The 23,083-nt window shown below is 46.8% G+C and overlaps 1 protein-coding gene across 4 annotated transcripts in view; it reads left to right on the top strand.

The window, feature by feature from the left end:
* Rfx4 (regulatory factor X4) overlaps window positions 1-23,083 on the top strand; it is a 143,506-nt gene that overhangs the window by 99,475 nt on the left and 20,948 nt on the right. For 3 of the 4 annotated variants that reach the window (XM_057757695.1, XM_057757692.1, XM_057757696.1), the window contains 5 exons: window positions 3,784-3,928; window positions 8,649-8,743; window positions 9,140-9,257; window positions 22,182-22,301; window positions 22,611-22,772. In XM_057757695.1, coding sequence (XP_057613678.1) covers window positions 3,784-3,928; window positions 8,649-8,743; window positions 9,140-9,257; window positions 22,182-22,301; window positions 22,611-22,772 — 640 coding nt within the window. The remainder of the gene's footprint in view (window positions 1-3,783; window positions 3,929-8,648; window positions 8,744-9,139; window positions 9,258-22,181; window positions 22,302-22,610; window positions 22,773-23,083) is intronic. The other variant, XM_057757694.1, reaches the window with a different exon arrangement.

The raw sequence follows: 23,083 nt of genomic DNA, 5'->3' as shown, positions 1-23,083 counted from the left end.
AGCAAGGTCCTTTCTATACGTAAGGCACTAAACACCTCAGCTCCTGTCCAAAGTTGTAACTTGTGTGCAACATCGGTTGCCCTGAACCTTTTGTATATGATCTGGGTTCCCAATTTTGTGTTTCCTTGAACTGAATTGCTGGGTTTGTCAACTACTGTTGATACTTGGGGTGCAATTGTGTATGCAGCACCTTTGACCTCTCCCCAGGAGATGCCAGTTGTCTCCCTTGCTCAGGATGACATCTGGACACCCTAGTTATGTGTAGAAACACTGGAGGAAGTAGCAGCTCGCCCAGAGCACCGTGTTACCTGGGCAGTCGTCAGCGTTTGGCACCGTGGCATTCCCCCTCATCTCCAGTTCCCTGTTGGAGCTGATCTACCCCACTCGTTCCTATCAATTGCCTTCGTACATTCCCGTTCGTAGCCCCTCCTGTAGAGAGCCATCTGGCTCTTGGGGGACCCTGGTTATGCAATGACAAAGCAGGAGGTGGGGTTTTCTGATTGAGAACAGTCCAAGGCAGGCTCCACCTTGGTCTCCTTACATCTGTCCTTGTCATGGAAGGCACATGACATGGTTTAGGGACAGAGGGAAGCCCTTCTAGACTGGACAGCATGGCTAAGGTAGCCCCTGGGCATTGCTCTGGGGACAATCCGACAGATGACTGGAATGCAGGGAAGACAGGGTTATGAGGAAAACCAAGACACATAGTCTTTCCGAGAGTTTGTGCCAGCTGCACTCTCTTGCTCCTTTTTACTTGGAAAAGGGAAGCTTAGCCCTACCTGGAAACTAGCACATGCTTTTGGTGTTTTCCTCTGGGCTCGGGTACTTTAGGAAGAATGTTGCCTCATTAATGCACTTAATAGACCTCTGTTTCCATACTTACACTCACGTGTGCGCACGCATGTGTATACCTACATTCACACACACCATCTTCACCTTGCACGGTCACTAAACACCACCTTTCTAACCCCACTAGACATCTCCCAGACACATTCCTGGCCCAGCCAGAAGTCTGGACTGGGGTTAATTCTGGGAATGAAACACAACAATACATTTGAGCTCATAAGCCAATGAGCTTTCGTTAAACACCCACACAGAGCAAGTCAAATTAAGCAAGCCCCAAGAAGAGACTCCTCTATATGTCAGGCTCTCTGTGATATGCTAACAGGTGGACCTCTCGGCGCCCACCTTAGCACCCATTTCAGGAACTCTCTGAGTGCCTGCTGCATCCCAGACACGGTGCTAAGAGGGTCCCGTCTTCAGGAAAACAAGTCGATGAACGAACGAACGAACGAATAAGCATATTAAGAAGAAAATGGGATAGAAATCGGGGGAAGAACAGAACATCAAGCATTTAACTGGGTTAAAGTGGTGGGGGGGCAGAAGGTTTCAGTCTATGGGAACACAGCGTGCGAAGGTTCCCAAGCATCAGCCCAGTTGATGCAAAGCAAACCGACCTCAGCAGTGACGCTGTGGCTGTGGGGCCTTGCTTCCAGTCTGCGCGCTACACTTAATAGCCGTCAGGAGGGGCGTCAAGAGGCAGGTACCACTGTGTCCCCACTTCACAGATGGTGAGCCCAGGGGGACAATCAGTAGAGCTGGGTACAATGTAGGTATGCCTGAATCCAGATCACCCGACCTTCACAGAACTGGAGAAGCTCAGACATTCTGGTGTCTCTGACCTTCAGAGAAGACTACGGGTGTCCAGTGGATTTGACCTGTGCATGAACAGAGGCCAGCAGGGTGACAGTTACCTCTGCCCGGAAGTTGACAAACATTGTCAACTTGGGCTAGAGACCAAGGATGTCCTTGTATGTTTTCAGTTTTTACAAAAAGTTTATCAAGAGATGCTTTACAGATATGTGAGTAAAAGAAGTAGCCTCGATGTCCTCTCCTCTGTTTTATTAGTGTTGTCTAGATTGTGAACTTCAGTTCACTAGTGACAATTCGCTGGGAAGCTATAGTTTTAGAAGACACACACACACACCTACCTGTGTCTTAATGTCTCCTATTTTTCTACTTTATTCACATTTTTCAGTCTCCTAATTATATAAAAACAAACACAAAGAAGAACCCAAAATGCTGATACATTTTTTTCTTTTTTTAATTGCTTTTTATTGAGCTCTACATTTTTCTCTGCTCCCCTCCTTGCCTTTCCCCTCCCCTTCAACCCTCTCCCAAGGTCCCCATGCTCCCAATTTACTCAGGAGCTCTTGTCTTTTTCTACTTCCCATGTAGATTAGATCTATGTAAATCTCTCTTAGTGTCCTCATTGTTGTTTAAGTTCTCTGGGATTGTGATTTGTAGGCTGATTTTCTTTGCTTTATGTTTAAAAACCACCTATGAGGCCGGGCAGTGGTGGCGCACGCCTTTAATCCCAGCACTTGGGAGGCAGAGGCAGGCGGATCTCTGTGAGTTCGAGACCAGCCTGGTCTACAAGAGCTAGTTCCAGGACAGGCTCCAAAACCACAGAGAAACCCTGTCTCGAAAAACCAAAAAAAAAAAAAAAAAAAAAAAAAAAACAAAAAAAAAAAACACCTATGAGTGAGTACATGTAATAATTGTCTTTCTGGGTCTGGGTTACCTCACACAAAATGTTTTGTAGCTCCATCTATTTGCCTGCAGATTTCAAGATGTCACTATTTTTTCTGCTGTGTAGTACTCCATTGTGTAGATGTACCACATTTTCCTTATCCATTCTTCGGTCAAGGGGCATTTAGGTTGTTTCCAGGTTCTGGCTATGACAAATGAAGCTGCTATGAACATAGTTGAACCCATGTCCTTGTGGCACAATTGAGCATCCTTTGGATATATACCCAAAAGTGGTATTACTGGGTCTTGAGGAAGGTTGTTTCCTAATTTTCTGAGAAATTGCCCATGCTATATCCAGAGGGGCTGCACCAGCTTGCATTCTCACCAGCAATGCAGGAGTGTTCCCTTTGCCCCACATCCTCTCCAGCATAAGTTACCATCAGTGTTTTTTATCTTGGCCATTCTTATAGGTATAAGATGGAATCTCAGAGTTGTTTTGCTTTGCATTTCTCTGATGACTAAGGATGTTGAGCTTTTCCTTAAGTGTCTTTCAGCCATTTTAGATTCCTCTGTTGAGAGTTGTCTGTTTAGGTCTGTACTCCATTATTTATTGGATTATTTGTTCTTTTGGTGACCAATTTCTTGAGTTCTTTGTATATTTTGGAGCACTGATGGTACATTTATGTGAAAAATATTTATTGTGAAAGTTCTGACCCAGTTAGGCCCAGGGTGGCTGGAGCAGTTCCTCAGAGTGGTCCTGTCCCTTTTCTAGCACTGGAGACACACAGGTTATTGTTGGGGTCAAGACTAGAGGGACTGGGAACAACAGCAGGGTTTGACCTGGTGCAGGTCACAGTAGTGGAGAAAAAGAAAGGGGAGAAGAAAGCCTCAGGAAGAAGGAGTGTCTCTGTGAAGTTTTTGAGTCATGGTATCACCATTGTTTATTAAAATTGAGTTTCCCTGAGCCGGGCGGTGGTGGCGCACGCCTTTAATCCCAGCACTCGGGAGGCAGAGGCAGGCGGATCTTTGTGAGTTCGAGACCAGCCTGGTCTACAAGAGCTAGTTCCAGGACAGGCTCCAAAACCACAGAGGAAACCTGTCTCGAAAAACCAAAAAAAAAAAAAAAAATTGAGTTTCCCTGGATCTCTGAGTATCTACAAAACGCAATAAGCATACCCGCTCAGAAGGCCCATAGGGGACAGAGAGGTGGGCTTTTAACTGGGAGCTCACGACGGTTGGATTGCATTACAGGCATCTCGGACGGTGATCCACAGCGCGGACATCACGTTCCAGATGCTGGAGGACTGGAGGAATGTGGACCTGAGCAGCATCACCAAGCAGACTCTCTACACCATGGAGGACTCCCGGGATGAGCACCGCAGACTCATCATTCAGTGTAAGGTGTCCCCCGGGGGCTGCAGCCCTTCTCTTTCTGTTTTTAATTGATAAATATTCAAGTGGTATTCCCACCCTGCCTCCTTCCCTGGGTCCCATTCTTCTATTGTTCCTGTTAAATGGGTCGGCCCAGACAGGAGGGCTAATTTACTTAAGAGGATATGTGTCAACATGGCTGATGCCATTGGTCAGCTCACAATGTCATACAAAGGACCCCGCATGTGACCCTGAATGCCACACATACCTCCAAGGCAGTGACAGAAAGGCTGGGAACTGAAACATACGGCCTGCCTTGGTGTATGTCGGTATAGAGCCAGCTGGACGAGCTGCCTGTGTGTCAGTGACCATGTGACAGTGAGGGTCACGTGACCATGAGCCAGGGCCCCTCCACTCCCTTCCCCCCACCACACACACACACACACACACACACACACACACACACAGCAGGTGACCCTTTCAGGCACATTGAAGTTTGAGAAGACGTGAATGGGTGGCGAGTTGCTTCCATGCACATGCGTTCATGGCCGTGTGGATAACGAGTTCCTCCAGTGCAGGCAGCCCCATGTGGTGAGAGGTTTGCTCCCAAGAGCGAAACAACACAGGGACACCACCTCAGATCTCCTGTCCTCCTCTGAGCCTTGGCCCAGCTGACTGCTCTGGGCGTGCCCGCCTTCCTTTCCTCACTCAGGTGGAGTAGTCAGTGCCCCTCAGAGGGTCCAGGGAGGGTGGCGCTGAAGGCAGATGGTCCGAGACCCATCCCTTCTGTGTGGGGTAAATTACATCGTCGCTCCAGTGCCCACCAGGAGGAGGGGTCTATTCAGAAAAGCCCAGGCCCCTTGAGTGGCAGTGTCTGCTCTTCCACACTGTTGTCCTGGGGGATCTCTGTTTCCTGCCAGCTCGTCTAAGCATGGGCTGTTTATGACCCAACATCCTCTGAGAGTCGCTATTAGAGGGCATTTCCTTTCAAGGCCTCTCAAAGGCCAGCAGAGCCCTAAATATCTGAACCTGACCTCCACTGGACCCCAGCCTTAACCCAGGTTCTTTGTCCTCCCGCACGGTTGCCCACTTGTCTGCTGCTGCGTCTTAGGGGAAACCTCTGAGATGATAATGCAGTTTATCAGATGCCTGTTCTCTGCCAAGTGCTCTATCAAACCCACTGTGTGTGATGTCATCAATTCTGCTTCACAGCCACATGGGGGACAGTCTCCTGTCACTCCCATTTTACATCTGAGAAAACTCAGCTCCGGAGAGTTGTGACTCCCCAGGGTCGTGTGATCACTGCGTGGCGGTGCTAGATCTGGAACCTGCACTTTGTGCCATCTCCAGCCCAGGGCAGCTCCGCTGGGAAAGAGCAGAGGGGACCAAAATAGTAAAGTGGGGCTGAGCTTGGGAGGGTACAGGGTCTTCCTGAGCACTTTCTGTTGGGATTCTTTCTGTTTGTTTTCATTGCATGTGTGTGTGCATGTGCGTGTGTCTGTTTGTGTGTGTGTGTCTGTGTGTGTACGTGTGCCTGTGTGTGTGCACACGCGCGCGTGTGTGTGTGCATGTGTCTGTGTGTGTAGCTGCACCTATACCACAGCATGTGTGTGCAGGTCAGAGGACAACCTCAGCCTTCAGCTTTCAACTTGTCTGAGACAGGGTCTCCTGTTTGTCGCTGCCCACGCCAGGCATCCTGCTAAGGGTCCCCATTGCTGTGATGAAACACCGTGACCAAAGCAGCCTGGGGAGGAAAGGGCATCTTTGGCTTCCATTTCCACATTGTAGCCCATTACACCGTAGCCTGGACAGGAACTCAAGCGGACAGGAGCCTGGAGGCAGAGCTGAGAGGAACGCTGCCTTCTGGCTTGTTCCCTGTGACTCGCTCAGTCTGCTTCTTATAGCACCCAGGACCCCCATCAGTGGCACCATCCACGAAAGGCTTAGAGAAAAATAAAGTCAGCAGGGCTGGTTGAAGGGACCAGGCTGAGCCTGTACTGCAGCATCATGGACGACAGTGCCGCCTCAGTCTCTGAGGGAGACTCTTCGAGTTCTCTCTCCAAGTTCCTTTAGATGCAGGATAGGATGGTGTCATCTGAAGCTGCAGTTATGCTATGGGTCATTTGAGTCCAGCTGGTCCTCACTATCTGTCTGTCCTGGATCAGGCTCTTGTGAACAGCTAGGCGATGGCTGGGATAGACACTGCCCTTCTGACACAGAGCCCAGGGTCCGTGGCGAGTCCCACGCTCACCTACAACTGTGCTGCACCTTGGTAAAGAGTGCGGTACTGTGTGATGCAATGCCAGAAAGGAGCGTTTGAGCCAGGGGCCAAGCCTAAGACCCAGGACATAGGTGTCATACCTGTACCTCCCAGTAGACAGGAGCGGAGTCCGTGAAGCACAATGCAGTGGTCCCAGAAGTCAGTCTGAGTAGGGTGGGGGCACCTGTGTGCTGCACTTCACTCTCGTTCCTGAGGGCACTGGTCACAGGGGAGTGCTCCCAAGGGCACTGGTCACAGGGGAGTACTCCCAATAGCACTGGTCACAGGGGAGTGTTCCCGAGGGCACTGGTCACAGGGGAGTGCTCCCGAGGGCACTGGTCACAGGGGAGTACTCCCAATAGCACTGGTCACAGGGGAGTGTTCCCGAGGGCACTGGTCACAGGGGAGTGCTCCCGAGGGCACTGGTCACAGGAGAGTGCTCCCAATAGCACTGGTCACAGGGGAGTGCTCCCAATAGCACTGGTCACAGGGGAGTGCTCCCGAGGGCACTGGTCACAGGGGAGTACTCCCAATAGCACTGGTCACAGGGGAGTGTTCCCGAGGGCACTGGTCACAGGGGAGTGCTCCCGAGGGCACTGGTCACAGGGGAGTACTCCCAATAGCACTGGTCACAGGGGAGTGTTCCCGAGGGCACTGGTCACAGGGGAGTGCTCCCGAGGGCACTGGTCACAGGGGAGTGCTCCCAATAGCACTGGTCACAGGGGAGTGCTCCCAATAGCACTGGTCACAGGGGAGTGCTCCCGAGGGCACTGGTCACAGGGGAGTGCTCCCAATAGCACTGGTCACAGGGGAGTACTCCCGAGGGCACTGATCACAGGGGAGTGCTCCCGAGGGCACTGATCACAGGGGAGTGCTCCCGACAGCACTGGTCCTGGTGGTGTGCTCCCAACGGCACTGGTCATGGTGGAGTGCTCCCGACGGCACTGGTCCTGGTGGTGTGCTCCCGACGGCACTGGTCACGGTGGAGTGCTCCCGACGGCACTGGTCATGAGGCAGTCACACAGGCAGAGCTCTTTGGAATCGTAGCTGCTGCTCACCAGCTGTGAAACATTTGGCATTCCCTCATCTTGAAGTGCCTTGGTTTCTCTACTTGCAGGTGGGAAGAAAGAGAGCACTTCCTCCTTGGGTTGTCCATCTAGTCACTGAGTAACCAGCTGCACCTCTACTCTGTACCAGGCAGTCCTGAGCTCTGGGGTCATGACATTAACACTTGAGGGTCTGCCTGAAGGTTAACTGACTGCTGTGCCCATAGAAGTCACTGAAGAGAGTGCCTGGCACTTAGCCAGTTCTCAAGAAGGTCAGCTGTTGCCATCTTTACTGTGCAACCGTTTTTGTCACCACTGGCAAACAAAGCATGGTTGTCCGACACAGAGAAAGACACATCTGTGGCTCTTAGGCTGTGCCGTGTCCCTGCCGTGTCCCTGCCATGTCCCTCCAGGGTAGTTGTGATGGCAGCAGCGTGAGGTGATCCAGGGTTAAGAGGCAGACCGTGAGGAATGCTTGTGTTCAGCTGTGTTCTCCTTTTCCTTCACCTTGGGGCCCTGGCCCATGGAATGGCACCACCCACAATGAGACAGCTAACCCAAGGGAGGCAAGCCCTCACAGCAGGCCCAGAGCCCAGTGTCTAGGCTAGTCTCCGTTCTGTCATGGTGACAATATTAGCCACTGCACACCTTGTCTGTAATCTGAGAAAGATCAATGTCTTTTAAAGCCCATCTTTATGCTGAGCATGGGGACTGTTTAACTTGCAGAGAGTTATCAAACAAGAAAAATAGAGCAAACTGGCTGGCCTTCTCACGTGGGAAAAATTGCTCAGATGCATGGAAACGAAAAATGTACAGCTCTTGAACTGTGGTTTTATTTAGCTCCATGTCTGAAAACCACACGGAAAATCCTCACTAGAGAGATGGTTGCAATGCGAGTGTCCTCAGCCATGCGCCTGTTTCCCACAGAGCTTCACAGATTCCCACGCACTCCACGCTTGCCTTTCCTAGCCTGAAGCTGAAGACAGGGCAGCGAGGGGAACGATGGTGTCATTTGATTAGCATGCACTGAGTATGCATGCGTAGCACTGAGAGCCTGGCCAAGCTCCTTACACAGAATAGCTGTGGTCCAGAAACAGTGGGGTCATTGCTCGTGTCCCATCCTGGATAGACAGCAAGAGATGGCAATGCCTGGCCTAATGGTTAAGCAAGTCTTTCCAGGATAACAGCTGTAGCACAGATAATGCATTACACAGGGACATTAGAGAAGATCAGCAAGGAGACTTGACACCTGACTAGCTGTTGGCCAGTGCTATTGATGATATAATAAAGACAGTAATGGACTGAGAGGGTGTCTGCTGGAGAGGGGCAGGAGGAGGACTGGAAGGGTTTCATCTCAGCTGGGTCATGAAGAACCTTGCAGTCCAGCCTCTGTGGAACTGCAGCTTGAGTAAGGTGTGTGGGTTCTGCTCTGTTTACAGTGTACCAGGAGTTTGACCACCTGCTGGAGGAGCAGTCGCCTATTGAGTCATACATAGAATGGCTGGACACCATGGTAGACCGATGCGTTGTGAAGGTTGGTAGGGCAGAAGGGAAGGGGCCGCCGTGGTTCCTGCAGATGGTTGGTTGTCTCAGAACCCCAGATGAGCTAGCTGGTGTTCCTCAGCATCCATAGCACTCTGGGGTTGCAGGGAGGAGACCTGGTACCAACCTGGGAGGTGGAGGGAACAAAGACAGGACTCTGACTCTCCAGTCCCTGATTCACGCAGGTTTGCATCCCTTACTTGTCCCTTGCACAACGTTTTGGCACCAGCTTTTATTAAGTGTGTTTATGCTGCCAAAATCAAAAAGTCAAAAGAAAAAAATCACTGCTTCCCAGGCTTGAACTTGAAGGCTTGCAGGCCTCCCCTCGTTTTTCAGAGCCAATAGTGAATGCCGAACTGAAGTATTAAAACCATTCACTTGCTTGTAGGTGGCTGCCAAGAGACAAGGGTCCCTGAAGAAAGTAGCGCAGCAGTTCCTGCTGATGTGGTCTTGCTTTGGTACCAGGGTGATCCGGGACATGACCTTGCACAGTGCTCCCAGCTTCGGTAAGGTATCCAGTGTCACACACACACACACACACACACACACAATTTGCAGCCACTATTCTGTGCACTGAGTTCACCTCTTTGCAGTCGGTCACAGTCCCACCTGCCATCTCTGAGGTCACGAGGATGTCGGCGTGAAGGCATCTGTTGGGGGTGGGACATAACTCTGCTAGGTTCTTCAGAAAGCAAGAGGGCACTGAACGCTCAAGGGGAAATACGAAGCAGCCGTGTGAAAATGAGAGGTTTGCTGACAAAGATACCTGCCAGCATTTAAAGAGGTATGGGAGGCAGCGGCCAAGCACCCTTCATCACCTGTCCTCAGTGTCTACCTGTGGCCTGGTTAATAAAAACCCAAAGACAGAAATTGGGGTTCAACCTGAAGGTCAGAAAAGCAAAGCAGTCAGCCACTGGCTCTTACGTCTACCTCAGTCTGAAATGGCGACCCTGCGTCCAGGAACATCAGAGACTGAGCTGAGAGCTGTCTCCTCCCGTCTTCTATTCCTCTGGAGTGCTCAGGGCATGCACCACCACTGCCCGGTTTCTATGGCAAACTAGTGTGACTACTGGGGTTACAGGTGTGTGTCCCCACTGACTGGTCTGTGAGGCTGACCAGGGTGGCTGTTCTACTCTCTGATCTTCAGGAAAGCTTTATTTATTAAATGACAGAGATATCACTACACCTGCCACTTCTGTGGGGCGATCTGCAGAGTTCCACAGCTGTGGGCACAGATTGGCCTCTGAATTTAAGCCTTTGCAAATGGCCTGGCTGATACCCAGGGCTACTTTCTGCTGCTTTTTATTTACATTTTTCCATTTGTCAGATGATTGACTTTTGATGTTTTAATTAATATGTCTTCAGAAATGCACTCTGGCCTACTCTCTAGAAGAAGACTTTTGCACACTCCATTTGTTTTCTGGATCCCTTGGATCAACCCCAACTCCTCACTTACTGCTCCCCACTGGAGATCTGTCTCCAGAACCCGTCTCTGCAGACAGAAACCTGGTCCCCAACTAGGTGACAATATTGTGCTTCCTGCAGGACACAGTAGCTTGCTTTCAGCAGAGAGGATGTGTGTCTGGGTCCACTCGAACCATTAGCAGGGACGGTGGACCTGGAAAGATGGCATCTAGATTTCAAAATTCCAAAGCACTGGCCTCTGTCGTCTAGTGCGCTGGGGTGTTTGGTAATGTTTCTGGGTAATCTTCCATGCTGTCTTACTCTGCAAAGATAGGTGTGATTTTGTGTCTCATAATTTCAGATTAAGCCAATCAACTCTCAGCTTTGTCCGGGTTTTAATTTGACACTTTTCCATCTAACTTTCCACGGACTCGTCAGCATTTCCCAGGTGTGTCATACGGTGAAGTACAGTGTGGTAGAGCACAGGAGGGTCGGGTAGGACCTGCTATCTCTCTGTTCTTGATTCAAGAGTTGAGCTTCACTGCGGTCCTGGGGTTCTCGGAGCCTGCCCATGCTTCAGCTGCAGAGGGAGCATGGACACGCTCTGATGACAGCTGCCGGGGCAGTGCCATCAGATGTGGCATTTTGATGACTTCTGGTCCATGGTGGTGAGCGCTGGCCCGTCCCCTGTAGCTCTGGAAAGGTCACTGGTAGGTAGCTGCTCTTGCTTAAGCAATGGCTGAATGGTATCTTGAGATTTCTTTTTTCATTGCTTCGGAATCAAAGATTCAACCTTTTCCACACAAACACATGCATGCGTATAGAGTAGTGGGGAACCTCTGCTCCTTGTCTTAGTGCTTATTCTTCCGTTTGCTGACCCATGGAGTAAGCATCCCCCGGCCACCTCTCATCATGCAGGGATGGCAGTGTCCTGGGCATTACTGTTTTGTAGTTCAGTTGTTTAGCTTGGGTTAATAAGCAATGTAAAAATGGAAGCCTGGACAGAGCAAGTGTGGTTATTGGTGCCTCACATTTTTTCCTGGGGTGTGTGAGTCATTAAAATTGGTGAGTTTATTTCTTTTCCAATCATACTATTTTAGGATTGCTGGAAAGTGGGGTAAATGACAAATACATATACATATTATATATATTTGCTCTGTGTGTAAATGTATAAATACACATACACATATATATTTACACATACATACCGTAAAAAGAGAGATGTTAACCCAGTTTCACTCTTACAGTATTCTTCTCAGCCCTGAATAGGTTGAAACAATGCTGCCTCTAAGTCCATTCAGCAAACTCTGGAACGGTTTGGCTCATCTGACTCATTGTTGAGTTTTGCAGTTTGGGGCGACAGGCAAGTTGAAAGAATGCGCGGCAGACAAAAGCCCCGCTCCCCCTTTCTGCCTCTATATGTCAAAGACCCAGTTGGTGGCTGTGTTTGGGTCATGTGTTCGCTGTATGAAAACAGCTAATTAGGAAAAAGAGCCCTCTGTTCCCCGGCCCCTCCCCCAGCTGCAGGGACCGGCTCTGTGTATCTTATGGCCCTCAGAGTGCTGTGGGGTTCATACAAGTGCCCAGCCTGGCAGAACGGCCACTACCATGATCTTGTGGATCTAAGGACCCTCCCTGGCAGACTCTCTCTCCTCCTCTCAGAGCAACCCTCTGAAAGGTAGTTGGCGCCTTCCTTCTCTGTTGCTTTGCAGTTTTGTATCCATGAGTCCTTTTAGCAGAGTCTATTCTTTGATCTAAAACAGCCAGACTTCCTGCTGTAAACAGTGTCTCTAGAAGTTTGGAGAGGTAACAGGTGACAAGCTTCTGTCCAAAACAAAACAACAACAACAAAACCCACTCCATTTCAGTTGGCTGATCTGATTCCAGCTCAGGGACTCCTGCGTCTCCGGCCAGCACAGCGGCCTTCACCCTGTCCCACCAAATGCCCATATATTTCACTGCTGTTGGTGTCTAGGAGGCAACAGCAGTTCCCGAGCGAAACTGTCTGCAAAGCCCAGCATTACAGCCCAGCGGATGGGGCAGGGTTACACATCCATCCACACATCACTTTTCCTCACGATGGTTTTGTGGTCCAGCACCAAAGGGCCCCCTCCTGGGTTGGGGTTGGAAGGCCTCGTGGGCCTCTGTCATGGAGCGGCTCCCAGACCTGGTGGCTGTGATGGAATCTTCTAGACTCAGGCGCCCTGACTCCCATTACCCAGAACCTGCTAAACACGAGGACCCTGATGTCGCTAGCGTTGCTTAGACCCTCTCCAGGGAGGGGGCCTGAAAGCATGATGTTCCTTCTCCACCCTCCCCAACCCCGTCCGGGCCCAGAGAGAAGGAGGACTTGCATAAGAGATGGAGTTCTTGCAGGGACAAGGCTTCCTTCTCAGCTCAAGTGTGTGCTCTTTCCTAAGCTGTCCTGTCCCACCTGCCGTTCTCAGTTCAATACCAGTGGGAACTATGGACCAGTGTTTATGGAGAGCCTAGTACATTGCTTATTGCTGCCTTGAGTGTGTCAGATAAGAAAGCTGAGGTGGAACTTAATAAGGATTTCCTAGAATTAGATATGTACTAAGGGAACAGAAGCCAATAATAATTATTTTAACAAATATTTAGCAAAAATATAAGATCACTTATCTCCCACTTTAACTCGGCGGGGCAGATAAACCCATGGGGTAGGAAGGGAGCCTGTGGAATTTCTTTGCCCAAGATTAAGGGAGAGCTCTGGCTCAGACCCACCCACCTGACCACACTTGCTCTATCCCCACCATCAGCAGGCTCAGGTGAATGGTGACAACTTTATTTTATCCACACTGATGATTTTAAATTGATGGATTAATATTTTTTAAGATTTAAATGATGAGAGAAAAGAAGAATCGTTAGACTGTTGGAAATGCTAAAAGATGCCAGCCAGCAATGGAATGATGTCTTTTAAATGCTGAGAACAAAAATTATCAACTTACTCAAGAGTGAGGGCAACAGGAAGTCAATTCAGTTATGTAAAGACCAGGAGAATTTGTTATCCACATACATGCATCCAAAAGCAAGTGCTGCTACAGGATGCACTTCAGCAAGAAGAAAAGGAAAGCCGCATGCGCACTGGCTCATGAGAAACCGCCCCAAAGCCACGAGGCCTGAAACAGATTCTTGTGATCAGTACCTATGGTGGCCATCCACAGCGAAGGTTGCAGACACAGTGTAACTTCCTTTACACTCTGTTGAAGAGTTCCAGGCCTCCTTTCCCTTAATCTTTAATGCAAAGAATGTTCATGAATTTGGAGGGGGTGTTTTCACATGAGAAAAGAATTTATGTAAACAAATCTAGTTAACTAATCCTTCCTACATGCCTTTGTTATTGATGAAAGGGGAGGCAGTCAGAGGCGACCCTTGGGAGTGGCTCTCTCCTTCCACCCTATGGGTTCCAGGAATTGAACTCAGGTTTTTAGGGTTGGCAGCAAGGGCCTTACCCACTGAGACATAGTAATGGCCCCCAAACTAATCTTTATGTGTGTTCTTTACAAAGGTAAAGCCAAGGTTTTTTTTTTTTTTTTTTTTTTTTTTGTTTTTTCGAGTCAGGGTCTCTCTGTAGCTTTGGTGCCTGTCCCGGAACTAGCTCTTGTAGACCAGGCTGGCCTCGAACTCCCTGAGATCTGCCTGCCTCTGCCTCCTGAGTGCTGGGATTAAAGGCGTGCACCACCACTGCCCAGCTGGTAAAGCCAAGTTTTATGAGAAAATATATCACATGAAGTAATAAGAATTGAATCTGAAGGAACAATTAAAACATGTAGAGATCTTGGTCTCTACCACAACTACTAAATAGCTTCATATTTTGTTGGAAATGTGTGTCTATCCATACATGTTTTTACAGTAAACATGTAGAGTGTATGTATAGGATGAATGAAGAGATTATCACGATGATAACATAACCATAATTTATGGGGGAAATAGCATACTATGAGCATTTAAGAGATGGCAAGAATTGAGGAGGTGAAGAAGGCTCAGAACATAGGTGGCAAGCTGAAGATCAAACAAAACATAGAAACAATAACCACATAAGTAAGGAAGCCTCTCTTCCTGTGAAAACAGCAGGCAAAAATGTTTTTAAGAGGCAAGATTTTCTAAACTATATGAGATAAATCATCCTTAACTTATGAAAATCCCTGTAAAAGAATAAAAATAAAAACCGAAAAGCAATAACACCCATTTTATGAGCGAATCTCTATTTCAAACCTGGCGAGAAGGGTGGGAGAAAAGACCACTGTAAATCAGAGGCATGTCATTTCCCACAGAAGAAAACACTAGAAGCTCTCGTTCCAGGTGGTTTGGTTTGAGATGCGCTCTCTCTCTCTCTCTCTCTCTCTCTCTCTCTCTCTCTCTCTCTCTCTCTCTCTCTCTGTGTGTGTGTGTGTGTGTGTGTGTGTGTGTAGCCCTTACTGCCCTGAAATTCCCTGTGTAGACCTCGAACATTTCTCTGCCTCCTAAGGGCTGGAATTAAAAGTGCATGTTACCATGCCAAGTTTTTTTCTTTTATTAAATCATGATTAATGGTGGGTAAAATGTCTCAGTGAGTAGGTAAAGGTGCTTGTGCCAATTCTGATGACCTGAGTTTGATCACTGCAGCCTACATAGTGGACAGAGAGAACTGACTTGAGAAATTGTCCTCTGACCTCCACATGCACACAGTAGCACACACCCGTGCCGTCACACCCGCTCCCAAAAACAAAAAGTAAAATAACAATGATGATATTGTGATAATAATATGATGGATAGGGATTGATAGGGATGATTCAAAGTCTAATCATGGATAAGTAGCGTCCTGCATTCATAGATTAAAAAGAAATGTCACATTGCATCTTCATGGTTCAGAGAGAAAAGAAAGCCTTTGTTAGCAGTCACCAGGCGCGACTTTTGAGAAACTCTTTGTAAAGAAGAAATCCCAGGGAATATTAAAGACTATTTTAAAATCTCTACAATAAAGACTACATTGAATGTTGATGTTTTATAAGATTTCTTCTCATACTCTCTAATAAGTATGCACAAGAGGTCTGTCCAATGATGTGTAAAGGAAATATCTGAATGAGAAGCAAACCACAAAGTCATCTATTTCAGGACATTATGATTGGCAAAGAGAAGAGAAGCCAGGGCTGACAAGATGGTTCCGTGGGTAAAGGGCTTACTGTCAGTCCTGACCACCTGGGCCAGCCCCAGGACCCATATGGTGGAAGATGAGGACTTGGTCTTACAAGTCGTCCTCTGACCTCTACATCCATGCGGTGGCACACACACGTACACACATGCATGCATAAGAAAAGAGTCTATGAGCTAAGTGGAAATTAAGTCACTTCAGTTTTTATGAAGTCATTGACATTCTCAGAACAACATTGAAAAATAATTTAAAAATAATAGAATTATTTTTGGTAATAGTAGCAACTAAAACTAAAATGTACCTAAATGTATCTAAAATGTATCTAAATTAGAATTAGAAATAATTCTAAGAAAATGTGTGAAGATCTCCAGACCTTTATGGTGAGGTATTGTGTGCATGCGTGCTCTGTCAGCACGCAGAAGGCTGAGGCAGGGCCACTGCAAGCTCAAGCCCAGCTTCAGTGCACAGTGAGTTCAAAGCCAGCCAGGGCCACATGGCAAGACTCTGTCTCAAGCAACATAAGGGGGGAAAGACCTTCAAGGAAAAAGTCACAGCTCATATTTAGAAAGATTCAAGCCCCCAAAAGATGTTAATTCTCATTCATGTGTAAATTCACGTGGATTTCTAGAGAGCTCGGGGAGTGCAGAGGCTGTGCAGGTGAGGGCGAGCAAGACAGTGTGACATTCAACAGTGGTAGATGGAAGAAACACCGCAGAGGCCAAAGGCAGACTGGCAGGAGCAGAGCTGTCTGCAGCCATCAGCTCCCCATGTCACAGCTCTCAGGTGGGACAGGAGAGAGGCTCAGACCAGTGCATTTCTAAGGCAAGGAAACTTGGATATTCCAACTCCCAAAAGGAAACATCTAAATGAAAAACAATAACAATGACAGAAATAGACCTTAAAACTTCTTTAAAAAATAGGAAATGATCTTTTTATTATCTTGGAATAGGAAATTGTTTCTTTAAAAAAGCACATATACACACATACATACGTACTTATATATGCACACATATATGCACATATATGTATATATATTTGGCATGAATGTATATACATATCTATATTATCATGAATCTTGAAAGAATGTAAAAATACAGCACGAGGCGAGAGCCTTGGCTTCTTCCTCTGGCTGTGTGGTTTAACTCAGCCACAGGAAATGTTAGGAGAAGAGACTTTGATACGTATGTTTTAAATACCCCGGCATGATATCGCCTCCAGCCTTACAGCAGGGTCAAGGGAATGATGCCAGAGACACTCTAGGATATCGCGTGACCACAGGATAACTCATAAATACAGCTACCTTCCACCCCTGGGCCTGCTCTTCATGGCTAGTTCCCCCCCCCCCCCCCATACACACACAGAGTTTGTGATCACTTGTTTTCCTGGTAATTTTTTAGATTTCCAGATAGTGTGCTCCTGCTGCCCTCTCTCCACTGTCACCCGTGACTGTGTTTTTTCGCTGTGTTCGTGGCTCAGTTGGGGGAACTGCAGCCACCCTAGGGATGGCACTGCGGGATTTTAAACTGTTTAATGAGTCCCATGAGCAAAGTTAAAACATTTCTAAAAAGGACATGGAAGGGAGGGTGATGTTTTGTAATGGATATAACTATCAAATGATTAAAATCCAGATTATACTGCAATCACTCTAAATAAGCTACCTACTTATCTATCCATCTATCTATCCATCTATCATCTATCAATCATCTATCTACTATCTATCATCTATGTATCTGTCTGTCTATTATCTGTCCATCTATCTGTCTATCATCTATCTATCATTTATCTATCTATCCGTCTGTCTGTCTATGTGGCGGTCAGAGGACGACTTGTGGGGATTGGTTCTCTCCTTCCACCATGTCGTCCCAAGGAAAGAACGTCAACTGTCAAGCCCACAGAAACGCCCTTACACACTAAGATATTCCTTTGGTAGTTAAATAATTTTTTTTTTAAGAAAATACCCCAGTATAAAAAATAAGCAATACAAACAGCAATGTACAAAAGAGGAAGTTCTACTGACATGAAACTACGCATGTCTTTATAGTAATTAGGCCCCTGAAAGTTCACACCCTCTCTGCCAGCACCTCACATGGCTCTGGTAAGAGTGTGAATCATTCTGGGGGGTGGTTTGGTGCTACCTCTTAAGACTGGAGGGGTACGTGTTCTTGGGTTCTGTTGCTTAGACTTCTAGACCTGATACTAGGGGACAGATTCAAAAATAGTCACTGTAGCCAGTTTTTTGTTTGTTTGTTTGTTTTAGATATTAACTTGTCCTTATTTACAAAATTTTACATATAGCAATCTCCAGAGACACTACAAAAACCTATTAGAACTAATTGTTTGTATTGAGGAAAGTCAAAGCATGCAAACGATTATAAAACAGTAACATTTCTATATCTTGGCAAATGGAACATGCTAAAATTCATTAAATCATGGATTGTATGGAATATGAACTATATCACAGTGAAAGTGGTGTAAAATTTCATTTTAGTTTCCATTGTACAGAGTGTAACATGTAGTTGACTTATCACCTCTCACCATATGTGAATGTCTTTATCATCTGGAACAATGTAACAACTTCATAGCCCCTTCACTCCATTCATTCTTCTTTGCGGTACTGTGATGCTCATGTCTGTATTGAATTCCTTAAATATTTTTTATCTTACCCTGAGATTTGAAATCCTATGGCTGGGCCCTCGGGGAAAAATATACAACTGTTATTCAACTAAAGGAGCACAGCAATAAAATGAGTCCTCTGCCTCTGTATAACGTATATGATATGTCAGTATAATGTATACTGATAGGCCAGTGCGTTGCTCAGCCCTCACCAGAGAAGCTTCTTCCCACAGGCGATGGGAATTAACAGAGACCCACAGCTGAAACAAGGTGTAGAGAGTGCGAGACTTCGGAGTACATAGTCAAAACTGAGGTGTCTTTATCCAGCCCTGGCCCTCGGAGCTCAGCAATCTATGTTGAGGAGGAGACAGAAAGATTGTACAAGCCTGAGTTCATGATTGACTCCAAGGGAAAGTGTCTTCCAGACACAACAGAACTGAAACACAAGCTTGCAGAGATTCTGAGAGTGCACACAAGGCCTGCACAGACTTGAGCCTGGCGAAATCCCCAGCACTGAGAAGGGGAAGTGGACACCGAGTCCTACCCATAACCGAGAAATTATTTGCAATTGATATCTATCAGAAAAGAGAAAACCAGTTTTCTCTAGTAGAGTGTCACTGCATATATCAACCATGCTGCAGGGCAGGCCCCATAAAACGGACTCCATGTTTTTTGTGTGCTTTGCTTTAATTGTCTTATTATTATTATTATTATTATTATTATTATTATTATTATTATTTTGCTTACATTGAGCTATATATTTTTCTCCGCTCCTCTTCCTTCCTCCTTCCCCTTCTGCCTTCTCCCATGATCCCCATGCTCGCAATTTACTTATTTCTACTTCCCATGTACATTAGATCCATGTGTGTCTCTCTTAGGGTACTCTTTGTTGTCAAGGTTCTCTGGAGTTGTGGCTGGTTTTTCTTTGCTTTATGTTTAAAAACCACTTATGAGTGAGTACATATATTTGTCTTCCTGGGTCTGGGTTACCTCATTCAATATGATGTTTTCTAGCTCCATCCATTTGCCTGCAAATTTCAAGATGTCATTAGTTTTTCTGCTGTGTAGTACTCCATTATGTAAGTGTACCACATTTACCTTATCCATTCTTCGGTCGAGGGCCATTTAGGTTGTTTCCAGGTTCTGGCTATAACAAAGAAAGCTGCTATGAACATAGTTGAGCACATGTCCCTGTGGTATGATTGAGCTTCCTTTGGATTTATACCCAACAGTGGTAGTGCTGGGTCTTGAGGAAGACTGTTTTATAATTTTCTGAGAAATCGCCACTGATATCCAAAAGGGCTGCACAAGTTTGCACTCCCACCAGCAATGGAAGAGTGTTTCCTTTGCCCCACATCCTCTCCAGCATAAGTTACCATCAGTGTTTTTGATCTTGGCCATTCTTACAGGTGTAAGGTGGAATCTCAGAGTTGTTTTGATTTGCATTTCTCTGATGACTAAGGATGTTGAACATTTCCTTAAGTGTCTTTCAGCCATTTTAGATTCATTTGTTGAGAGTTCTCTGTTTAGGTCTGTACTCCATTTTTTATTGGATTATTTGTTCTTTTGATGACTAATTTCTTGAGTTCTTTGTATATCTTGGAAACCAGCCCTCAACCAAGGTAGGGTTGGTGAAGATCTTTTCCCATTCTGTACATTGTCATTTTGTCTTGTTGATGGTGTACTTTGCTTTACAGAAGCTTTTCAGTTTCAGGAGGTCCCATTTATTAATTGTTTCTCTCAGTGTTTGTGCTGCTGAGGTTATATTTAGGAAGTGGTCTCCTGTGCCAATGCGTTCAAGTGTACTTCCCACCTTCTCTTCTATGAGATTCAGTGTGGTTGGTTTTATGTTAAGGTCTTTGATCCATCAGGACTTGAGTTTTGTGCATGGCAACAGATATCGGTCTATTTTCATTCCTCTACATGTTGATATTCAGCTATGCCAGCACCATTTGTTGAATATGCTTTTTTCTATTTGATATTTTTTTGCTTCTTTGTCAAAAATCAGCTGTTCGTAGGTGTGTGGATTGATATCTGGGTCTTCTATTCAGTTCCATTGGTCCTCCTGTCTGTTTTTATGCCAATACCAGGCTGTTTTCAATACTGTAGCTCTGTAGTAGAGTTTGAAGTCAGGGGTTGTAATGTCTCCAGAAGTTCCTTTATTGTACAGGATTGTTTTGTGTTTTCAACGATGAAAATTTGTCAGCTACCTAGCATAGGCACACTGGCATTGAGGGCCATTCAGCTGCAGCTTACAGGCCAAGGTGCCTGCATCCACAGACAGAGAACCGCCAAAAGCAGGCTGTGGAACGCTGTGTAGTATGTTGCATCATCTTCCTCACACCGGAAAACTACCCGTGTGTTGCTTGTGGACCTCTGCATGTACATTCGCATTCTACAGCACACGTGAACAATAACAGATCCAAGATTACTGATTACTCAAAGGGATTAGCATCAGGAGTAAGGGAAATTGCAGTAAGGAAGGGAACATGGGACTTAATGTTTCCCTCAATTAAAATACATCTGATTTAAATATAGATACATCTGATTTAAATATAGATAAGCATATCATAAAGCTATATGGGTAAGTATACTAATGTTCATTTTAGAATGTTCTCATTTTCTATAAGCTAAAAAAGTTTAGCCAGCAAGTGGTTTTTACTCTCTAAGCCTTCATTTCTCCCAAGATATTAGCTGAAAAGAATAAACCTTCCCAGTGCTGTTGGAAGGTTGAATAGCTTAGCCTGCCGCACACAGTGGAGTGGGCGGTGCTTGCCCATTCCTTGGTCCCTCTGATAGTTGTGCACTGGGTCTCTGCTGTGTTACTGACTCTGCTGGGCACAGAGTGAGGGTGGGGGAATTCTACAGCATCTTCCCTCTCTCAGTCTCCCTCCTCCCCCTCCACAGTTTTGCTTCTATGTTTATCCTCCTCTGGACCACGCCATCCTGGCACGGAACTGCTTGTTATCCAATCATCCTAACGATAGGTTTTAAAGGACACAGCAGCCCTTGCTAAGTCAGGGTCTTCATTCATTCCTGTACTCAGAGAACCACAGCAGGATGGTAGGCAGGGGCATGAGCTCTACAAAGTTCCTGTTTGAAGAACGATTGAAAATTAACATGCCTGTTGGGTGTGTCCCAGGGTTTTCCACTCTCATCGATCAGTTTGTGGATGTTTCATTCCAACCATGTTGGCTTAGACCAACATCTTAGCAAATAAAACAATTTGTTCATTAGGAATGTTCTAAGTATTTGATGCTATCCTTTGACTGTTTCTTTACTGTAACTGGATGAATCAGTCATTGTATAGTTCTTGAGATAACTAGTTACCACTTATTAAGCACCTGCTGTATACTTATCTCCTTCTGCAATGTGAGCTTCACTGTCTTCCTTTCAGAGAATATCACATTACATGAGATCTGCCCCTTACCTGAGTGGCGTTGCATGTTTCTGTGAGGTCTGCCCCTTACCTGAGTGGCGTTGCATGTTTCCGTGAGGTCTGCCCCTTACCTGAGTGGCGTTGCATGTTTCCGTGAGGTCTGCCCCTTACCTGAGTGGCGTTGCATGTTTCCGTGAGGTCTGCCCCTTACCTGAGTGGCGTTGCATGTTTCCATGAGGTCTGCCCCTTACCTGAGTGGTGTTGCATATTTCCGTGACTCCTAAGGCCCATGCTCTCCCTTTGGGAGAAACTGCTATTTCCCTCCTGTGGCTGAGATGCAGATTAAACACAGTAACCTACACGAACTGATACAGTGTTGCCACACAGCACTCACTCAATCTAACTCGGTTTCTCTTAACAGAATTAGGTAGGGTAGGCTGAACCACAGACATCACAATGTCGTCTGTGCGGGGTGAATTTAGACCTCGGAGACTGTTGAACCCAGACATTGGTACACAGGATGGTCTTTAACTGTTTGCTTTCCTTTGTAATTGTCTACACTCAAAATGAGGAGTACTCCTTGAAAGTCCCATTGCTTCCCCACCCGGCACCTTTTCAAAACAAGTCTCAAAAAGCATTTAGGGAAATAACTCTTGCAATTTTACTATTTTAATTCTGCTCCTGGGATTATATCAGGTCCTCTGGTAGACACCCGTGAACTAAAAGGCACCTTCCCTGCCGTACACGTTCTTAAAGGATCTGCCTCAGAAAGAGTGGAAATGAGTGCCACTGCTGATGGACACTGAGCGCGCTCGCGGTCGGCCAGGTGGGGGAATGCGCAGGTGGTCTGATTCCCTTCTCCATGTGATCTTTTCTCCCCAGGGTCTTTCCACCTAATTCACTTGATGTTTGACGACTACGTGCTCTATTTGCTAGAGTCTCTGCACTGTCAGGAGCGGGCCAATGAGCTCATGCAAGCCATGAAGGGAGAGGGGAGCACTGGTGAGCGGAACCTTCGGTGGGGATGTGGGGACTTAGCCATCTGCCTTAAACGCTCACTTCTGTCTTGTCTTGTCTCCTTAATTTCACACACTGGGGACACTAGCCATGGTGAGGGGGTCAGGTGCTGAGGAGCCCACACCATCTTCCTCTGTAGAGGGGCACCTGTGTGTGTGTGGAAACCACTGACGGGCTTGAGCAGGGAGTGACCAGTGCTATGCAGATTAGCTGATTAGAAAGCACGTTTCAGTTCTGTGCTTTGTAAAGGCAGGCCTTGACCTTGGGATCTAAGAACTTACCTTTTCTCTGTAGCAGAAGTCCAGGAAGAGATTATCTTGACCGAGGCTGCTCCACCCACTCCTTCACCAGTGCCGTCATTTTCTCCAGAAAAATCTGCCACATCTGTGGAGGTGCCGCCTCCATCCTCCCCTGCCAGCAACCCATCCCCCGAGTACACTGGCCTTAGCACAACAGGTAAGGGGAGCCTCCAAAGTACTGGGTGGCGGATAGATGCTGAAGGCAAGAGATTTCTGGAAAACGGTTTTCCTCAACAGACAGAGAAATACCAAGACTTGGGAATCTTGGAATGTGTGGAAGACTGGCGGGTCTCAAATGACTCATTAGTATGTCTTCCACATGTCGCTGCCTCTGATGGGCAGCTTAAACATATGGTAAATCTCTATTCCCCCAAGTAAATGTTATGGGAGTATACAGGCATATCTCGAAAACCAGAAATGTGAGCCCAAACGTGAGCCATGTCTCTGGGAAGGTGAACAGGCGGGAGG

Source organism: Chionomys nivalis, chromosome 25 (assembly GCF_950005125.1).
Source record: "Chionomys nivalis chromosome 25, mChiNiv1.1, whole genome shotgun sequence".
Lineage (NCBI taxonomy): Eukaryota > Metazoa > Chordata > Mammalia > Rodentia > Cricetidae > Chionomys > Chionomys nivalis.
This window is presented reverse-complemented; position numbering and strand designations above follow the sequence as displayed.